Raw genomic sequence first — 19934 nt, forward strand, 5'->3', positions numbered from 1 at the left:
ACCCTTCTTAATAACTAATGGAAATAATATTTATGGTGTCAAAGCAATACAATCCTTCCTACTGAAAGGTGTTTGCATGTTTACACTGGTATTTTGATTTTTTTACTTTGTGATGAGCTCCCTATACAGATTCTTTATTATATTGAAGTTGGGACTCCAAAATGTTAATATTACTTCTAGTCAGAAAAAAAAGTTTGGTAAAATAAAAAATAAATATCACCCACATCTAAATCTGCCAGGAGTATGAAACATTTCGGGCTCAACTGTAGATAGTTTCAAGCTTAAAGCAGCAACCTTCATGTCTGAGGTTTGAAAAAAACAGCTTACATTTACTTCACCAGAGGAAGAGTATGCGAAAAGACTTCACCTTTACGAGAAACATGGTGGCATTTTTATATCGCGAGAACTCGTTACACCCCTAACAGCAAAATATAATTTCAAACCCAAAATTTATGCAAAATGAAACAATGGTACAACATTTTTGAAATTCTACACAAGTAACAGTGTGAGACCTGAATCGGACCAGGTCAAGGTGGAGGCTATGCCCCAGGAAGCGCCTCACCTGGGACCGTGACAAACAGCTCCTCAGAGTGGAGTGGCTGCTCATGGTGACCCTTAGCCACCACACGCACCCTATAGGAGAGGCCCACCTTTAGGCCCTTGAGCTTAACGTTCTGAGAGCCGTTCACAAGCTCTTTCTGCCACTGCTCTTCACCTTCACCTGCAGGAGGGACGTCGACGGAGAGAGGTACATTTGAGGGAGTGTACAGTGCTCTAAATGGACCATGGAAATTATGACACGATGGGAGCTACTTGGCTGATTTAAAAATAAAATGCTATTGATATGGCATTATTCTGCAGGCAATTGTGACTATTTATGGGGTAGAACAAAAAAAAAAAAAAAACAGTTAGGGCTTTGAATAAATGATTGTGGTGGCCCTTAAAGCTCAATGCAGTGCAACTTCAATAAGCCCATGAAGATTGAAAAAAACTGAAAAATTAGTGCAGCCTAAAAATACCTGGAAGGAAGCCAGCTTAGTTTAGAACAGCTGCTTGTTGCTAAGAACACATTCTTAATTAGAAAGATAATCTAGGTAGGAAAAAGCAAGAGAGATGTCTACCACATAGAAAATATTCAAACACGTTGTACAGTAACTAGTTTTCATGTGCTGTCGTTTATGATAAATTGTCACAAAACACTATTTTGGCTTGTCATTCTGCTCCAAACTTAGGTCAAAACTTTACAAATCCCTTCAGGACTTAACACTAATGAATCAAACCAAATAGTCACAAAATGTAGCAACAAAAGAACCCTTGACCTTTTCCACATTTTGCCAGCTTACAACCAGAATCTTTGATGTATTTTAATGGGATTTTATACATTAGACCAACAAAAAGTAGTGCATATTTGTAAAGTGAAAGAAAAATTATAAGTTTTTTTTTGTTTTCTTCACAAATTAAAAAGTGTGGTGGGCATTGATTCAGCCTCCTTTACTTTGATACCCTTAAATAAAATCAAACGCAATAAACTGCCCTCAGAACCTCCACGGTCCAGCTGGGAGAATCAGTCAACAGGACAACTATTAGACTCTTTTACGAAACGTATGGTGCTTTGGGACTACAATGAGTTGTATGTAAATGTGCTGTACTGATAAATTGCTTCCACAAATCTGTCAATAAAGCCCTGGGAAGTCTTTGAAGGCTGCCAAAAACCACATCAGGGACAAAGCAAACACGTGGAAGAAGGTGTGCTGTTCAGATGAAACGAAAATTTTACTTTCTGACCTACATGCCAAATGGCATGTGTGGCCAAAAATACTGCACATCACCCTAAATATAGTGGTGATAGCATCATGCTGTGGGGCTGCTTTTCTTCAGCAGGCCCTGAAAGGGACATGTAGGAGTAGATTGGATGAAGTTAAATACAGGGCAAGTCTGATAGAAAACCTGTTAGAGGCTACAAAAGACATTCAACTGGGGTGGTACAGCAACCCTGATCATATAGCCAGAGCTACAATGAAATGATTTACATCAAAGCATATTCAATCCAATCAATCCACTCAATGAAATCATAGCAAGACTTGAAAAGTGCTGTTCTCTGCATATCTGACTGACCTTGAGCTATTTTGTAAAAAGAAATGGGCAAATCTTTCAATCTTTAGATGTACAACGATGGTAGAGACATACCACAACATATTTGTAGCCACAATAATTGAGGGGGCTGAATAAAAATGCAAGCCATACTTTCAGATTTGTTAAAAAAAAAAAGAAAACACCAACATGTGGCAAATGATTTATCTTTTTCCTTCCGCTTAACACGTATTATGACAAAATGTGAGAAGGTTCAAGAGGTATTCATGCATTTTGAAAGGCAGTCTATTTGTATGGTACAAAAGTACCTTGAGGTTCAAAGAGGGGTTTGGTTTTTTTTCAGTTGTTTTTTACCAATTTGTTCCAACCAAAAAACGAGGTCTTCTGCACTCCTACTCACAAAAAACCTAATCGTATGATCTGACACAGATAAGCACCCGCTAGAGAAAACAATGAATGTCCAGACCTTCAGATAAAGAAATAAACCACCTATTTCTCTGTCACTTGGAGCACTTATGTCAGAGCTAAGCTGTCCCTGAGATAGAAATCTCCATTTGGCTTGTCTGAATGCTTTCAAAGCTGTTGCACTGGTTTATCTGTTTATCTGCATTTGGGCTGTCAGGGCCACCAAAGAGGCACACATGGGAATGAGCTAAACATGAAATGTGTCATGACTGATGATCACTGGATTACATTTCCAATTAGTTGGAACTAAAATAATGACATTTCCTAATTGAATGCATGAAACAGTAGGTGTGAGAGAGTCATACCACACTGCTTTTAACCTCACTGCAGGTGGAAAAAAAGCAACCACAAGTACTTTTGGAAACTTCAGTGGGCATACAAAAGACAGAGGGAGCTGCTTTTTGTCAGGTTTTCTTCATAAATTCTATCAGTGTTGTCGATGGAAATGAGAACTCCATCCAATACCAGCACTGACCCATTAAGAATCCAATCACAGGAAGTTTCATTTATCAAATCAGGGTCTGCTCTAAAAGGACCCAGCGTTACCATGACTGCCAGTATTTATAATCACCTGCACAAGCCAGTGATGAAGTAGGAGTCTCTTCCCACCCATGCATGGAGCTGAGAGAAATATAAATGATGCTTTTCTTACTGTTGTCTGCAATGTACTCAACATAAACATTTTTCTCTGGCCCCCAGTACTCCCAAGTGATCAGGGCCCCATCTTCTTCAACTGAGGAGCTAACATTTGCGAAAGGACTCGCAGGCTGGGCTGCGCATACAAGAAAAGAGACAACAATCAAGACTGGCCTGTAGGGCATTGGGCAATCCAACAAGTGGCGATCAAATGTTTTGTCCTGATTATACAAGTGCATCTCATTAAATCAGAATGACATCAAAACATTTATTTCTATGTAATAAATGAAAATTATTTATTACATACATTCACTAAACCTAGAGTGATCTAATTCAAGTGTTTATTTCTGTTAACTTTGATGATTATGGCTTAGAGCTTATGAAAACATCAAATCATGTTTCGCTGAAAATAAGAATATTTCATAAGACCAATAAAAAAGGATTTTTTTAAACAGACATGTTGTGTACACAATCATGAAGGAGACTGCTAACTCTTCAGAAGACTGTGATCAGGCCCCCCTGACAAAGACCTTTATTTTTGGAGAAATGTCCTGTGGTAATTAAACTGTGATTTAAGTGTTTGGAGGAGAAGGGTAAAGTATGAAGGATTGAGAACAACATTCTAACTGTTAAGTGTGAGACAGGCAGCGTCATTGTGGAGTGCTTTGCTGCAGAAAAGACTGGTCCACTTTACAAAATACAGTTTATGCAATCATGAGGAGAGAATATTATGTGGACATTTTTAAGCATCATACAGTATTTTGTAAAGCCATCAGCCATAAAGTTAAACAATGTACACAAATTGGTCTTCCAAATGAATGATGACCCTAAGCATACTACCAAATTAGATGCAAAGTGGCTTGAAGATAACTTAGTCAATGTTCTGCAGTGGCGCTCATCTGGCCCTGATCTTAATCCCAAAAGAAGATTTTTGGGTGGATCCAAAATGGTGTGTCCAAGCGAGGCAGCCTACAAACCTGATTCAGTTACACCAGTTCTGTCAGAAGTAATGGACCAAAACCCCAGTGATATAAACTTCAGAATTACAAAAAACATCTTTAAAAAAATTATTTCTCTCATTTTTCCTGCATTTTGCAAATCTAAATAATTTAGGCAATTCTAACTGACCCTTAAGTTTAGTTTGATTTAATGCAAATATTAAGAAGAAAAAGCATGTTTCTTTTTGTACGAAGCATGTAAATGTCTGGTTTCATTTGAATATATGAGTTTCACCTTTTGAAATCAATGACTGAAATAGATTAGCTTGGTGATGGTTTTCTAATTTATTAAGAAGCACTTGTAGTTCTGTGACATGCCTGCCTTGACACACGCAAAAGTGCGCAACAGCACTGGATGGGAAATATATTCCATGAAAAACAAATTTCACAATCAAGCTCATAATAAACTGATCAGACATGAAGTTTAGTAAGATCTCAGCATAGTCTGTACCCTAGTTGATTGGACGGTGCGAAGGAGACCATGCAACAGGATGAGAGGTTTGGGTGCTAAACAACACCATAATGATAAAATATGGCACCACACCCAAACATAGACACACATATGCAAAAGACACAAAAACACACACAACTTCCACAAGGGGGAGCACAACAGACACAGAACCATTATACACAAAGCACAGAGTTGATTAGCATGCAAGGAAAAGCCTCGAGCATGCAGCAAGGAGCACAACCAGCATCCATTGTGCAAGAGGTAACAGAGGGTCAAAATTGTCAAGAACAACAGAGAAGAAAAGCAGCACTTTAATGAATTCTTATCTTGTTTTATCATGCAGAATTAAAAAGGCACATGTCAAATAGCATCTTCATCTATGTGGCTTTGAACTCAAACATTTAGGTCGGTGAAAGACAGAGAGAAGAGAGAGAAGAACACCCTCAGAGATGAGCATGCTTGCAGTGGGTTCTCCACATATAATTTTAGATTTATTGTAGAAAACCACCTAGATGCACTCAAATCTATCAACATTTGCTGCTAAAAGAAAGAAACAGACATAGAAAAACAAAAGGTGAGCTACAGAAAGCTCACCATTTATCCCTCAGCCTTTGTCACTTTTGCATCAGAGACATGTTTTCAATGCAAGGGCATCAACATGAGTCATATTAGGTAAATGAGAAACAGAATCTAATAAAACATGGATAGAAAGTTGTGCTAATGGTGCAATGCACAAATCTTACTATCTTACTACTTTTCTTTGAACAACAATGTGATGTGATAAAAGGTTGCAAAGGCTTCAATCACTTGTTTGATCAATTGAGGTAATATTTTTACACTGATGTCACACACTATAAATCTTCAGGTAAAAAAGCCACCCATTTAAAATGTTTGTACAGATGTGATTAAATGTTTACATCCATGTTTCTGAGCACATACATGACTTTTCAGAAGTTCACAAGTTTTTAGTAAGGCTGATGTCAGGCCTTAGGAAAGCTAATATCAGAAACTTAAAGTAAGATAGCTTTTTCTGTTCCAAAATCAGTTTAAATGAGTGTTTGGGATCATCACCCTGTTAAAACACCAAGTTGTATCAAAGTTTCAACCATTTAATTTAAAGAATTTAGATTGTAGCCGTCATTCTTTATTATTCCTTCCCCTTGGCACATTGTACCAGCACCTGACTGAATGATGCTGCCACTACCATGCTTTACAGTTGGTTCAAATTTCTTCGGTTTGAAAGCATTGTCTTACTGCTTCCAAACATGTATTACGTCATTGTATAAAAACGCTCTCATATGACCATAAAAGCTTCCCACAGAAGTCATTTAGCTTGCCCATGTGGAGAAGTATTTGTCCAGTTGTATTGAGCTTCAATAGGTCAAATGACTGCTGCCAAACAAATCCATCTTATGTTTGGAAAGAACTGCAACTGCAACCAACCACGATTACTATTTAAACCTATATGTGTAATGACAGCAAATTTAAACTTGCTAACCTAATTAAGTTACGGCCAATAATAGAACATGTGATAGTTTAATATTAGACTTATGTTATACAATCACTGTAATCATATAAAAATAACATTTAAAATAAGCCATTAAAAGCCTAAAATGAACATGTAAATTCTGACCACAACTGTAAATTAGATGTTTTAAACTACTTTTCTTTTAGCCAAGCAGTTCAAGATTTTCAGAATAAAAGTAAAACACTTTCGTATTTCTGAAGCTGAAAGACATTCTTTTGCTCCATATTGCTGTCTTGCCAACTGATTTTTACCTGATTAGAGTAACCTTTGCTGTCATACAAAAAGTCAACAATAGATCAAAGCCTCCTTCACCATAAACATTCTTCATTTTAACCCAAAAGTCTACATTGGCGCGGCGCTGATGGTGTAGGGGTTAAGCGCGCGACCATATGCAGAGGCTGCAGTCCTCGAAGCAGCTGTCCCAGGTTCAAGTCCCGGACTCAGCGACATTTGCCGAATGTCTCCCCCTCTCTCAATCCCTCTTTCCTGTCTGTCTAGTGTCAAAAAAAATAAATAAAGGCCACTAGTGCTGAAAAAATATCTAAAACAAAAAGTCTACATTGCAGAGGAAATTGGCTTCAATATAAAAGCAATAATGAAAAAAACAGGTAGAGGTGCATAGATTGTGCACTAAATAAAGTTTAGATGTCAAAAGCAGATTGTGACTAAACTGCATGATTGAAGACTTTTATAAACATTTTGCTAATGTGTTTGTTTCAGTCACTAGTTTCAATAAGGCATGATGTTCATTTCATAAATTATAATCTAATTTGTTTGTGCTTCAGAGTGTAGCCTCCCAGTTATTAACAATTCCCTGCTAAACTAATCGCTGTTGCTATGGTGACACTCTTAAGACTTAAAAACAAAGGTCTGACGTTTGTGGGTGTTAGCACATTGGTTACATGCAGCCTGTGGCCCAGGTTGTTGTTTGTTTAGATTGCATGCTGCAGATCAAAACTGCTGCAGATTTCAAAACACTACCATGCAATTTCTAGATGTATTTATCCTAAATAAAGACATTTACATAGCAAATGTACCTACAGGTTTCTATTATGTCAATTTTAAAAGTCATAGTGTTTTATTGTAAATTGGCGGTACTTTGAATGTTTTGTATGTGTCTTTTAATAGTCTTCCGAGAACAATTTAGAAATGTTAGCTATTAATCATCTTAAACATTCTCCCACATGCTCATTGTTTTGCACTTGTCTGCCTTTGATAACTTACCTTCATCCAGCATGATGACAACTTCCTGAGAAATGGCTGGGCCCGCTCCAGCGCTTGTTCTCGCATTCAAATAAAACTTGTAGCGTGGGCTGTACTTGAGGTTTTGCAAAGTGACTGAGGTCTCATTGGCAGCCAGGGCCAGCTCCTCTTCTGGGCCCAGTTCATTGGAGTTATTGACTACAGGGGTGAGGGACGGATGACGACAACGATGGAATAGAGAAGGAAGATGGGAAGCAGGATGTTGTGTAGCGGTAAGAGGAGGATGAGGGGTTGCAGATGGAGTGTCAATAATGAAAAGGGTGAAAATTGAAAGATTTGGATAACAGAGGAGTAGGGTTCAGAAACAGAAGTTGGGAGTGACCAGAATGGATTTGTTAACTTATGTTATTATAATTGTAAGAACATTTAAAATGCAGTTAAGCTACTCTAAACTTTTCCTATATGACTGCTAAAGTCATGAAAAAGAATGACTTACGAGGCTACACACTAGATGACAAAGGATGACGCTCACATGACATAGATTTACAATCTCACTACCTGTCTTTCAAAAAAAAAAACTCTCACCTGGCTGATATTTGAGGTTGTAGCCGGTGATGTGCCCATTATGTTCACGAGGAGGACTCCATTCGAGGGTTAAAGAATCTAGACTGGGGTTTGTGACAAACAGCGAGGCGGGAGGGCCAGGCTCTGCAGAAAAACAAGAACAATGAGTATGAACACAATTCAGTGAAAGGAAAGCTGAATAATATAAGAAAGAAGAGCGATGAGAAAGAAGCAATATGATGATGCACGGTTTATTCCATGCAGTCTGTCAAAGGTTAATACAAATATAAATATTTACAACATATTGCCAAAGGTATTGGGTCACACCACCAAATCAAGTAAGTTCTGGTGTTCCAACCACTTCCATAGCTGAAGGTATATAAAATTTGTTGTGGAGAAACTTGACTGGCCTGCACAGAGTTCTGACCTCAACATTCTCGAACACCTTGGGAAAGAACTAGAGCAGAGGCTGCCATTCTGGTTTTCTTATCTAACTATGAACACACTCCTAAACCTTGTGGAAGATGTTTACAGAATAGTTAAAGTTGCTATTGCTGGCAACGGTAGGTCCATCAAGAAATTGGACCTTATAGATTAAGAATAGGATGCCATCAAAGTTAATGTACATATAAAAGTGACAGACAAATACCTTTGGCAATATAATGTATTTCTCTCTCTTATCTGGATGCAATTTCCAAACCCTTCTTTCTGTTCCTTTAAATTTAGGAGGGAAAACGTGCATAATCATGTACTAAAGCTTTTTTCATAGAAAAAACAAAAGATTCTTAAATGTAATCTAATTAGATTGTTAAAGTCAGATTTTCTTACCTCCCTCATTTGTCTCAAACTGCTGCATTGTACTTGGGGGACCATCCCCTTTCTTATTAAAGACCCTTACATTAAATAAATACTGGCTGAAAGGGTGTAAACCAGGCAGCATGCCGTGGCTGTGGTTCCCACTAAAGGTGAGGATGCGCTTCTCAGTGTGATCAGGGTTGTGTTTATGAAGGCTGTGCTTTCTCCAGTAATAAACCTGCAACAAATAGTGTCATACCCACAAGCTTAATCTCTGTCATTTGAGCATACATGTTGATAAGCAAGCACAGGAGAAAGCTTTGTTCAAAAAATACAGGAAATAAAATGTTCTACTTTAAATAAACTTGTTTTTCAAAATGATGATCAGGTGTAGACAATGGATGGATAGATGGACAACTCTATAATAAAGTTGAGGTACATGCATGTATGAGGACTGGCTGTTACTGTGGGAAGAAGATTTAAAGTTGTCTGTTTTAGGTATTAGTGGGGTGAGATTAAGTCAGAGGAAGTAAAAACGGTCTAAGAAGCTAATTAAAAGAAAACTGTATTTTCTATAGAGGCAAGTCAACAGTTCTTTCTGGCTGCAATATTTCAATCCAAAGTTATTCATACCCCTGGCAGATTTAGGTTTAAAGTAATAATTTTATTGTTTCAATTGACTTTAGATAATACCAACATTTTAGAGTGACACCGCCAGAGTCCTGACTTGAATCTGACAGAGATTCTGTGGTGGAGTTAAAGATCAGGGTGATGACAAGGAAGCCTTCCAACCTCAAATACCTGGAGCTCAAGACCAAAGTTAAATAATTTAAATACCAGTGGAAACATTCAAAATGCAGCTCAGCAATTATAAGAGGGATTTAATTGCTCCAATGGCAATAAACATGTTTCCACTTATTACTGAGAAGGGTGTAAATCATTTTCAACATACCTTTTTAATAAACTTTAAATGAAAACATATATTTGAAAACTGATGCTCCTTTTACATTGCTTTATTATCTTTATAGATATGCCTCTCATTTCCTATTACAGGTCCTTCTCAAAAAATTAGCATATTGTGATAAAGTTCATTATTTTCCATAATGTCATGATGAAAATTTAACATTCATATATTTTAGATTCATTGCACACTAACTGAAATATTTCAGGTCTTTTATTGTCTTAATACAGATGATTTTGGCATACAGCTCATGAAAACCCAAAATTCCTATCTCACAAAATTAGCATATCATTAAAAGGGTCTCTAAACGAGCTATGAACCTAATCATCTGAATCAACGAGTTAACTATAAACTATAAACACCCTGAGGAAGATTGTGGAGAAGGGCCGATTCCAGACCTTGGGGGACCTGCAGAAGCAGTGGGCTGAGTCTGGAGTAGAAACATCCAGAGCCACCGTGCACAGGCGTGTGCAGGAAATGGGCTACAGGTGCCGCGTTCCCCAGACCTGGGCTACAGAGAAGCAGCACTGGACTGTTGCTCAGTGGTCCAAATAACTTTTTTCAGATGAAAGCAAATTCTGCATGTCATTCGGAAATCAAGGTGCCAGAGTCTGGAGGAAGACTGGGGAGAAGGAAATGCCAAAATGCCAGAAGTCCAGTGTCAAGTATCCACAGTCAGTGATGGTCTGGGGTGCCGTGTCAGCTGCTGGTGTTGGTCCACTGTGTTTTATCAAGGGCAGGGTCAATGCAGCTAGCTATCAGGAGATTTTGGAGCACTTCATGCTTCCATCTGCTGAAAAGCTTTATGGAGATGAAGATTTCATTTTTCAGCACGACCTGGCACCTGCTCACAGTGCCAAAACCACTGGTAAATGGTTTACTGACCATGGTATCACTGTGCTCAATTGGCCTGCCAACTCTCCTGACCTGAACCCCATAGAGAATCTGTGGGATATTGTGAAGAGAACGTTGAGAGACTCAAGACCCAACACTCTGGATGAGCTAAAGGCCGCTATCAAAGCATCCTGGGCCTCCATAAGACCTCAGCAGTGCCACAGGCTGATTGCCTCCATGCCACGCCGCATTGAAGCAGTCATTTCTGCCAAAGGATTCCCGACCAAGTATTGAGTGCATAACTGTACATGATTATTTGAAGGTTGACGTTTTTTGTATTAAAAACACTTTTCTTTTATTGGTCGGATGAAATATGCTAATTTTGTGAGATAGGAATTTTGGGTTTTCATGAGCTGTATGCCACAATCATCTGTATTAAGACAATAAAAGACCTGAAATATTTCAGTTAGTGTGCAATGAATCTAAAATATATGAATGTTACATTTTCATCATGACATTATGGAAAATAATGAACTTTATCACAATATGCTAATATTTTGAGAAGGACCTGTATAAACAAACTTCTTGGTTGAAATTTTTAAATCTAAATCTGGGAGGGGTTTGAATAATTATGGCCTTTACATACAAGAGTTGGATTTTGTCAGTTGCTGGTTATTTTGCTCATTCTTTATTTGTACTTTTGCAGTTTTGGTCATTTAGTGCCCCGTTGTCACAGTTGTCTACTTACTTGCCTTGAGGATATTTTGTCAACTTTAAAGAAGGAGTCAGCTAACCTGAAGTTGGCTTTAGCAGATAGCAACAAGACTAAACCTATCACAACCAAGTTGCTCGGTTTTATCATTTCGAGCTTTCAATCTTTGTGACTGAATAGGTTGGATTTGGTAATGTTGGAAATGTTCAAGTTGTAAGATGACAAGTGTAAGATTCAAAATTTTAAGATTCAAATAAAACAATTCAAGAAATTAACCGAGTGTACAATAATGCTAACCAGTCTAGTTGCAAACATATAGTGCTAAGACGAGTTTTACACCTTTAACTCCTAATCATTTTGTCTTTTTTCTAATTTATCATGACCACCGTGATCCTAAAACATTTTATATTATATTAATTGATGACCAATAACAGCTGGAAGCCAAGAAAAAAAACCCACTTGATTTAGAATTGGCTAACATCCACATTGACATGTAAAGAATTCACACAAACTGGAGATCAGAAATCCACCACCAACATCTTGGTATACGTGGCTCTATTTGTTTGAATTCCTAATTTTTACTTTGTACCCAAGCTTTCTTAAACCGTTTCCTACTTGATTTCTGAAACATATGTGGGATTGATTTCCCTCATCGCTCCTCAGACTGAATGACATTGATTGTGTTACAAGAACCTAATAAGAGGACCTCATGCTTCAAAACTGAACAAAGCTATATTTTGTATATATTGTTTGGAAACAAAATGTTGAATTTATGATCAGAATCAGAATCAGAATCAGAAAAGCTTTATTGCCAAGTACGTTTTTGGACATACAAGGAATTTGTTTTGGCGTAGTCGGTGCAATACAATACAAATTAAACAGTACAAACATATCTACAATATAATATAAATATAAGTGCACAGTTTTAAGTGAGTGAGAGTAAATATAGAGCAGTATAAGATGCAAGAGCAATACAACAGTGCAGGTGATCATTGTGCAAGTAAAGCAGTGCAAGTAAAGCAGGAGTCCAAGCTGAGCGTTAATGTAACGCATATCATTAAAGCTATAATGTTGAATACCATGACACATCAACTGGGACAACTCTGTACGTTTGAACAGGAGAGACATTACAGACCCAGCTTTCACCCAGACATGTTAAGATTAGCATTTATTTTTCACAGGTTGAGTCTGATTGCCATACAACATATGAGTCAAAGTCTTTTACCTTGTATCCCTGGATATGCCCTCGTATTGAATGAAGAGGCACAGGATCCCAGTGTAACTTTACCCAAGTACTGTTTCGTACTGAAACCTGAACATTTGTTGGAGCTGCTACGGGCACTGTAGAGTTAAAAAAAGACACATGACATTAAAGTAGGCTAATATGAAAAGGCCAGAGTAAAATACATCACCCCCGGGTCTAACACAGTACAACTTTTTAGGAGTCTAAATGTCTTAAAAGGTTGAGTTGGACTCACAATCTTCTCCTGAGTAGCCGAGGGCTACAGCAGGCTCTGGTCCCTCTCCGTGGTCGTTTACAGCCTGAACTTTTATCTCATATGGACTAAAGATGGGTGTTCCAGACACAATAAACTTTGAGTTATTGGCCACGGTCACTGTAGTCCAGTCGCTGCCCGGTCTCTTCCGCCTCCAACTCACTTTGTAACGAAGTCCTTGACCGTTAGACTGAAGGCCTGTAAGAGGCTGCAAAAACAAATACTTAAGACACTATAATTTTTTTAATGTATTAAACCATTTCATTTATTATTTTATTAAATAAATACAACAAACATCTAATTAAGATATGATATCAAAAAACTGGTTATTGTACAGCATGGTTAGAGCACAATAGGTAATAGATCAAAGTCGGAACGGTTAACTGTACAATTATTACCTCCCAGGTGATTACAAGATTGTTATGTTCAGTTCCAGATCCACGTACACCTTTTGGGTTCTGGTCAGGAGCTGAAAATAGAACATTAAAGAAAAATCAGCAACTTCCAAAAGAAAAGGCTTTTTTGTAGTTCTTATCTCTAAGCAATATTTTTTTTCTACAATATTACTTGGTGAAAAAATTGGGGGCTTTTGAGACAATGTAACTAAAATGTAGCTGAACTCACATGAATTAGTTAAACTAACAAATTATTCGGTAACATTAGATAATACAACTTGTACTTATTTGGACTTTAGAGGTCTACTTCCCAGAATTTATTTGGTACTTTCTTGGAACTTCATGGTCGCTATCTAAGAAACATCCAGGTATTTTCCAGTTCTGTTCATTGTTCTGGGAAAGTACCTAGTAAGTTCCATAAAAGTAGCCTCCAAGTTCCAGGAAAGTTTCAGAAAGGTACCTGGTAATTCTCTAGATTAACATCTAAGTTCCATAAAAGTATTTGTTAAGTTCTAGAAAGTAATGTGTGCGTTTCAGGAAAGCACCAGGCAAGATCCAGAAAAGTAAACAGTACGATCCACAAAGGTTCCAGGAAACTCACTGGTAAAACCCAGAAAGTAATCCAAGAAAGCACCAAGAAAGTTTTGGAAATTAACCTCTATGTCCAGAGAAAGTTACTTCTCAGTTCTGGAAAAGTGCCACCTGTCAACCATTTATATATGTACTGGTGCAAAATGGAATAACATTTGAAATATTTGAATGAGACCAGCTGCCTCTATACCTGCAGGATCAGTTTTATACATTCGAGATGGGCTGCTTGGCATGCTCAGGCCCACAGCATTACGGGCCAACACTCTGAAGGTGTAGTGGACATATGGTGAAAGTTTGAGATGAGCAGTTGTCTTGGTCCCAGGAACCCGTGCAAGGTCATGCCAATGACCTGGGTGAAGCAGTGAGTCTTCATACTGGATTACAAATTCTGTATTGCAAAAAGACAATTTTTTACACTTCTTAACACTGACTGGCCACATATTTGCATAATGGGATTAATGTGATAATGCCACTTGAACTCCAAAAGCCACCTAGCTCAGACTAAGTCTGCAATTAAATGGTGGATTTTGGTATGGTTTTTATCAAAGATGAGTGTTTGCAACATGCTGAGCATTTTAACACAAGGTCGGCAAGGTCAAAGAACATCCCATGTATACAATTTTCCCTAAGAAAAACTAATAGATTTGGTAAGAGAATTTATTTACTGACTTGAAAGGATAAATATTAGTAGATAGCTATTTGGTACAACTTGAATATTTTTTTTCTGTTTTGTCGATAAAATCCAATTCACAATTTAGGAGAATCAGCTAAACACATTTTAAAAATCAGTGAAAACCTTCCTTCCAGAAAAACAGAAATGGAAAATTGGTAATGAGGAGATTATAAAATATACAGCCATGGGGAAATTAATCATCAACTTGCAGCTTTATTTGCTGTACGTCCCTACAATAACATGAAACGAGCTTTTTGTCTACAAGCAGCCCTTACAGTGAAGCAACACGAGCGCAGAACACTGAGGGGGAACCGTTAGTAAAATAAAATGGGCTCTCAGTCTGTACTCCGTTTGGGGAGTTTATAAGGAGAAGTGTGTGAAGTTCTGAAAGTCTGCAGCAACTCCAGACCCTGAGAGAAAGTCCTTGTTTGTTAACCGTCTGAGTCTACTGGTGTTTACGTAAAAAAAAAGGTACCTGTGCTCCCGGAACGTTGAGCTTTCCAAAGGCATGGCAAAATATAGCATCCCGAGCGGGACGAGGCACCGCTCTGATACTTTAAAGAGAAAAACTGTTGCTGTGGCCTCAGGATTATGTAGGAGGGTGCGTGGCTGTGACTGCTAGAACTTCATTTTGGTAAGCCTGACCATAATTGTTTTAAACAGAATCCCTCACTCTCCACTTCTTAATTGGAGTTGAAACACTGCTGATTTTAAATTCCAAGGGTATCTTTTTTTGTTTTCCTGTTATTAAAAGTTCAACTACCTTGCTTCCCTCATGGCTCTGATTCTCGCAGGATGAAAGACACAGGGTTGTAATGGGCCCAGAAAATCTCAGATTTTTGATACACACACAGTAGTTACAAGCAAACAGATCACAGGTTACTATGGTTACCTTTTGGAGTCAATTAAACCCATGTGTATCAACTTGCGTATATCAAAATTGCAGGTTAAGTAAACTTATAATCAGGATAAATTAGGCAGTTTCACGTCCAGATAGATTCAACAAGGGAAAACACAATTGTTTGATAATCAAACCACTATCATGATAGACACGTATTGCGACCATGAACCTAATACCCACCAAGTTTGTTAGTACGAAAAGACTCAGTACAACTAACACCAATATTTTAATGCTAGTAAATCTGACACACACTTAACCAACATCCCCTCAGTGTAGATATTCATCTTGTGTTTATGAAAAAAAAATGTTGCCTGGTCAATATATTTACAGACATATGAAGACATAGACACACATACCCTGAATAGGGCTGTAATGTTCCTCCCCAGGGATCCAAGTGAGCTGAACGCTTCTCTTTTTCTGGTCCGTCAGCTCCAGGTCTGTGGGGGCGTCGGGTCGCCCTGGGAGAAAACCAGCAAAAGAAAGAGACACATATATTTATATTTTGAACATATGACAGTAACACCACAATCAGATGACTCCCCATTGCAAGTTCATTTATATACACGTTTTAATGTTTTTCTTTAGTTTGGTCCACTGGTGATGATAACACATGCAGACACTGCATCATGCTATGAATTGACTAGAGTTCAGTCTTCACTTCGTCTCAAACCCACCAGACAAAATGAACTGATGCTTATGTTGTGGTGTTGCACTGATAATAAATTCATGCTTCAAATGAATGAGCAATGATCAAATATCACAAGAAGCGCTCAGGGGCTATTTCTGCTCCAAAATTAGCTTTGATATAAAAACAAGAGGAGGTTGCTCCAGCTTCCCAAATGTTTATGCCGGCAGACACATGGCCTCAATGCTATTCATTCTGCAGAAATGGAAGATTTAAAAAAACACAAAAATATGATGGAAATCAAACTGGTAGATCGAATTTGAAAAAAAACCAGCACCCAGACTGTTTGATCCCAATGGCCTCTTCTGGGTCATAGCATGCTGCATTAAACTGAAACCATCGAACAAAAAACACAATCGCATGCTTGCTGAGCACATCTTGGTGCTCGTGCGTGCTGCAGGTTTACCGTGGATGACAGCTGGAGCTGGCGTGGACTCTGTGAAGTTGGAGGGCAGGATTGAAATATAAAGTTTGGTGGACAAATCAGCCATAAGTAAACAGGAAAGATAACTTGGCTGGCTAAGAGGACGTCATCAAATATTTAACATACGTGCATGATCACTCATTAAATTCCTCACCTTAGAGCTGAGTGGCCAATCAAATTATTGAACAAACCTATTTCTCTGACGTTTTAATAACTTTCATGTTTTAAGTTTATAAAATTAAGCTCAGGGTCACATACCAACAACTGTTAGCTTAGCAGTTGCCGAATCATGGTCCAGAGTAGTGTTTACGATGCATGTGTACACCCCCGCATCTCTCTCTGACACATCAGTGATGGAGAGGCTGTCAAACTCTACAACGAATCTGCGAAACAATGAAAAATCAGTAAGTCCATGTAGTTATGTGCAACTTCAGATATTTAACTAGTGTTAAGAACTAAACAGAGGTATTTAAACGATGCATCTAACCGCTCATCTTCAGGCATCTCCTCATTGTCTTTGAGCCAAGTCATGGTGGGCATGAGGTCCTTGTCGTGTTTCACTTTGCACTCAAACACCACAGATCGACCTCTCTGAACCACCATGTCATCCGATTGATTTATGATGCGGGTAGGCTCTGACGGAACAGCAAAAACATAGAGTAATGAATAACCTCTTTTGAATTTTACATACAAAGGTTGGCAGCACAAGAATTTTTGAAGAGAAATGCAAACAAATATTCAATGTGGTAATCATTCTGTGCATATTAGCTATTACAATGCTTTAAAAAAAATATTTGGACTGCTTAAAAACATTGGTGTTTGGTTATACCCCAACCAACAAAAAATGCATAATTGTGAATTTGTCAGCAAATGAAAGAATTAATTACTAATTCTTTTACACCTAAAAAGCATTAAATCCCCCCTTTCTGCAATTACAACTTCACATTTTTGTGAGTAAAGACTATCTAGAGGCTGGAATCTATCTAATATAGCACCAGCTCAGTCATCTACTTTTATGTTTTGCCACAGATTATCATTTGGATACTGACCAGCCTCCCTATCCCTGCTGAAGAAAAACAACCCCACAGGATAATGCTGCCACCACCATATGTAACAGTGGAGGTGGTGTGGTCGGGGTGTTATAAAGTGTTAGTTTGACATCATACACAGCATTTTGGAATGTTGGTCAAAACGTTCAATTAAATGTTTTCCTCATCTTCTCCCACGTCTAGGCTGTGTTTTCTATATGGCCTTCTATATGGACCTCTGCTGCTCTTCAGGTTACCATCGGGCTTTGGCTGCTTCTCTAATTAATGATCCTCTTGCCCGGCCTGTCAGTTTAGGTTAAAGGTACAGTCTTGTTAGTTTTGCATTTGTGCCATTTTCCTTCAGTTCTTTTTAATTCAGTTTATTTATATAGCGCCAAGCCATAACACATGTCATCTCAAGGAATTTAAAAAGACAAACAGGTTCAAATCATGTCCAGAAATATTTTATCAAATCAATACAATACATTTCAAACATAAAGCCATCATATATAATGAATGCATTCTCAGGATTATCGTTTTAAAGATCCTCAAAGAAATTAATGCGCTCACCTCTTGTTTCCAGGTAAACATGGTTCTCATAGATTCCAAGCATGTTGCTGGCAACGCAGATGTATTTGCCTTTGTGCTGGGCCTGAGCTACTTGAATCTCCAAAGTGCCGTTGTCATGCAGGATGTAAGAGTCTCCATCCAGGGTGCTGGATCTGCTGTCTTTAAACCTAAGGCACAGAGAGGTGACCACTCTGCATTCTGGTTAAGGAAAGATTTTAAGTCTAATTTCTATCATATGTATATTAACTCACCACTTAATTTTGGGAATGGGTGATCCAAAAGAGGAGCAGTCCATCAGGACCGGACGATTCTCGATGACCTGGTAGAGTTTGTTGGCTGGAGTCAGCACTCTGGGAGGCTCAGCTGCATTGAGTCAGCAGAAATTATTTACGGATTATTACTCTCCACAAAATGCCAGAGATGGAAAATAGCATTAAAAACCATCATGAAGGCTAAGTTATCAACTTACAGAGGACGTTGACGAAAGCATTGGACAGAAGGTAACCGTACGGGTTAGAGATATTGCACTGGTACACAGCACTAGATCCGATCTGAACATCATAGAAGATGATTGTGTCGTCCTCCACGTTTCTACTGATATCTTTAGGGGAATCTGTTAAAGCGTAAGGTAGTGTTAAAGAACTGTGGGTATGTGAATAGTAAGTTGGTCTTTCGAGAGACATCTGTAGGGACTATTCAGCTGACTGACCCCTGACTGCCCTCATTTAAACTCTCTATATATATTTTTCTGTTTTTATGAACATTGTCATTAAAAATAGCATGACAACAATTGTTTATACCCTCCTTAATAGTCAGAGGAAACAAATGTTTTTCTTTCTTTTTGCTTCTTTTTATACATACTTTACTTTTGAATTTTTAAGTGTCTTCCTGTAGAGAAAAAGTAAAAAAAGCATTCCTCTGCAACAATCCTACTCATGTCAATATTATAACTGATAAATGAAAATACCTTTTATTACACGGTCATCTTCTTTTATTTTTATTTTTTTACTTGCATTCTTAACAGTTTGTTAGTTTTTGGTAAGGCTTAGGATTTGATTTTAATCCTGTAGACCACTTTGTATTGCCATTGTATGAAATGTGCTCAACAAATAATGTTTATTATTTATTGATTGACTGATAAAATCTTTAAGGAATGTGGATTAGGTGTGCAACACAGATAACTTTTAATTTCGGTGTTCCAAATCTTCAATTATTTTAAAAGCATATTACATAGAGATAAAGCAAGCCACCAGTTACCTTTCCTCCGGCGCAGCAACATCTGAAATTCCCTCAAATTTGATCTATAAATCTTAAAGGTTCTTATAAAGTATGGCAAACTTTATGTAGGTTGTGATGTATATTTTAAGGGTGGAAGAAATTCAGATAGCGGAGCAAATTGCACTTACTCTCTATGAGGTCACCATTCATTAACCAGATGACGGAGGGTTTCGGTGTGCCACTGGCCCTGCAGGTCAGTACTCCATTCTCTCCTGGAGCAAGAACAAGATTCTTTGGAGGCCCACTGATCCAATAAGGGGCAGCTGGAAGGACAACAGAGCGGATAATTAATTACCGAACAGACTATCCTAGTGGCATCTGTGCATAAATCAATTATGAGAAGAAGGAACAGGAAGAAGGAGAAGGAGGGGGAAGGGACAGGGACAGGGAAAGGCAGAGATGAAGCAGACACACCTTTGACTGCAACGCTGATGGTGTGGTGTGCAAAGCCATGCTGGTTCCTGGCTGTGCAGCGGTAATCTCCCGCATCTGATTCAGACACGTTCACAATCTGCAAGGTCTTGTTGAAATGCAGGAAGGATGTGCGCCTGCTGGGGAGGTCTCCGCTCAATTTGGTCCAGGATATCTCAGGGGTGGGCCTGGATTTAAGAGTTGTGGTCAAGGAGATGGGCACTCGAGGCACTGAGACATTCAA

At 38.3% G+C, this 19934-nt stretch overlaps 1 protein-coding gene across 22 annotated transcripts in view; it reads right to left on the minus strand.

The window, feature by feature from the left end:
* The window catches only part of LOC124882776 (neuronal cell adhesion molecule-like), a 114784-nt gene that overhangs the window by 5492 nt on the left and 89358 nt on the right, over positions 1 to 19934 (minus strand). For 6 of the 22 annotated variants that reach the window (XM_047389348.1, XM_047389356.1, XM_047389330.1 and 3 more), the window contains 18 exons: positions 19694 to 19878; positions 19408 to 19542; positions 18471 to 18614; positions 18253 to 18364; positions 18002 to 18168; positions 16891 to 17038; positions 16662 to 16786; positions 16386 to 16415; positions 15651 to 15752; positions 13911 to 14108; positions 13133 to 13203; positions 12717 to 12942; positions 12464 to 12579; positions 8765 to 8969; positions 7958 to 8080; positions 7394 to 7570; positions 3209 to 3328; positions 563 to 721 (listed from right to left, as the gene is read on the minus strand). In XM_047389348.1, the coding sequence (XP_047245304.1) occupies positions 563 to 721; positions 3209 to 3328; positions 7394 to 7570; positions 7958 to 8080; positions 8765 to 8969; positions 12464 to 12579; positions 12717 to 12942; positions 13133 to 13203; positions 13911 to 14108; positions 15651 to 15752; positions 16386 to 16415; positions 16662 to 16786; positions 16891 to 17038; positions 18002 to 18168; positions 18253 to 18364; positions 18471 to 18614; positions 19408 to 19542; positions 19694 to 19878 (2543 nt within the window). The remainder of the gene's footprint in view (positions 1 to 562; positions 722 to 3208; positions 3329 to 7393; positions 7571 to 7957; positions 8081 to 8764; positions 8970 to 12463; positions 12580 to 12716; positions 12943 to 13132; positions 13204 to 13910; positions 14109 to 15650; positions 15753 to 16385; positions 16416 to 16661; positions 16787 to 16890; positions 17039 to 18001; positions 18169 to 18252; positions 18365 to 18470; positions 18615 to 19407; positions 19543 to 19693; positions 19879 to 19934) is intronic. The other 16 variants (XM_047389387.1, XM_047389371.1, XM_047389364.1 and 13 more) reach the window with 9 other exon arrangements.

The sequence above is a fragment of the Girardinichthys multiradiatus genome, chromosome 2 (assembly GCF_021462225.1).
Source record: "Girardinichthys multiradiatus isolate DD_20200921_A chromosome 2, DD_fGirMul_XY1, whole genome shotgun sequence".
Lineage (NCBI taxonomy): Eukaryota > Metazoa > Chordata > Actinopteri > Cyprinodontiformes > Goodeidae > Girardinichthys > Girardinichthys multiradiatus.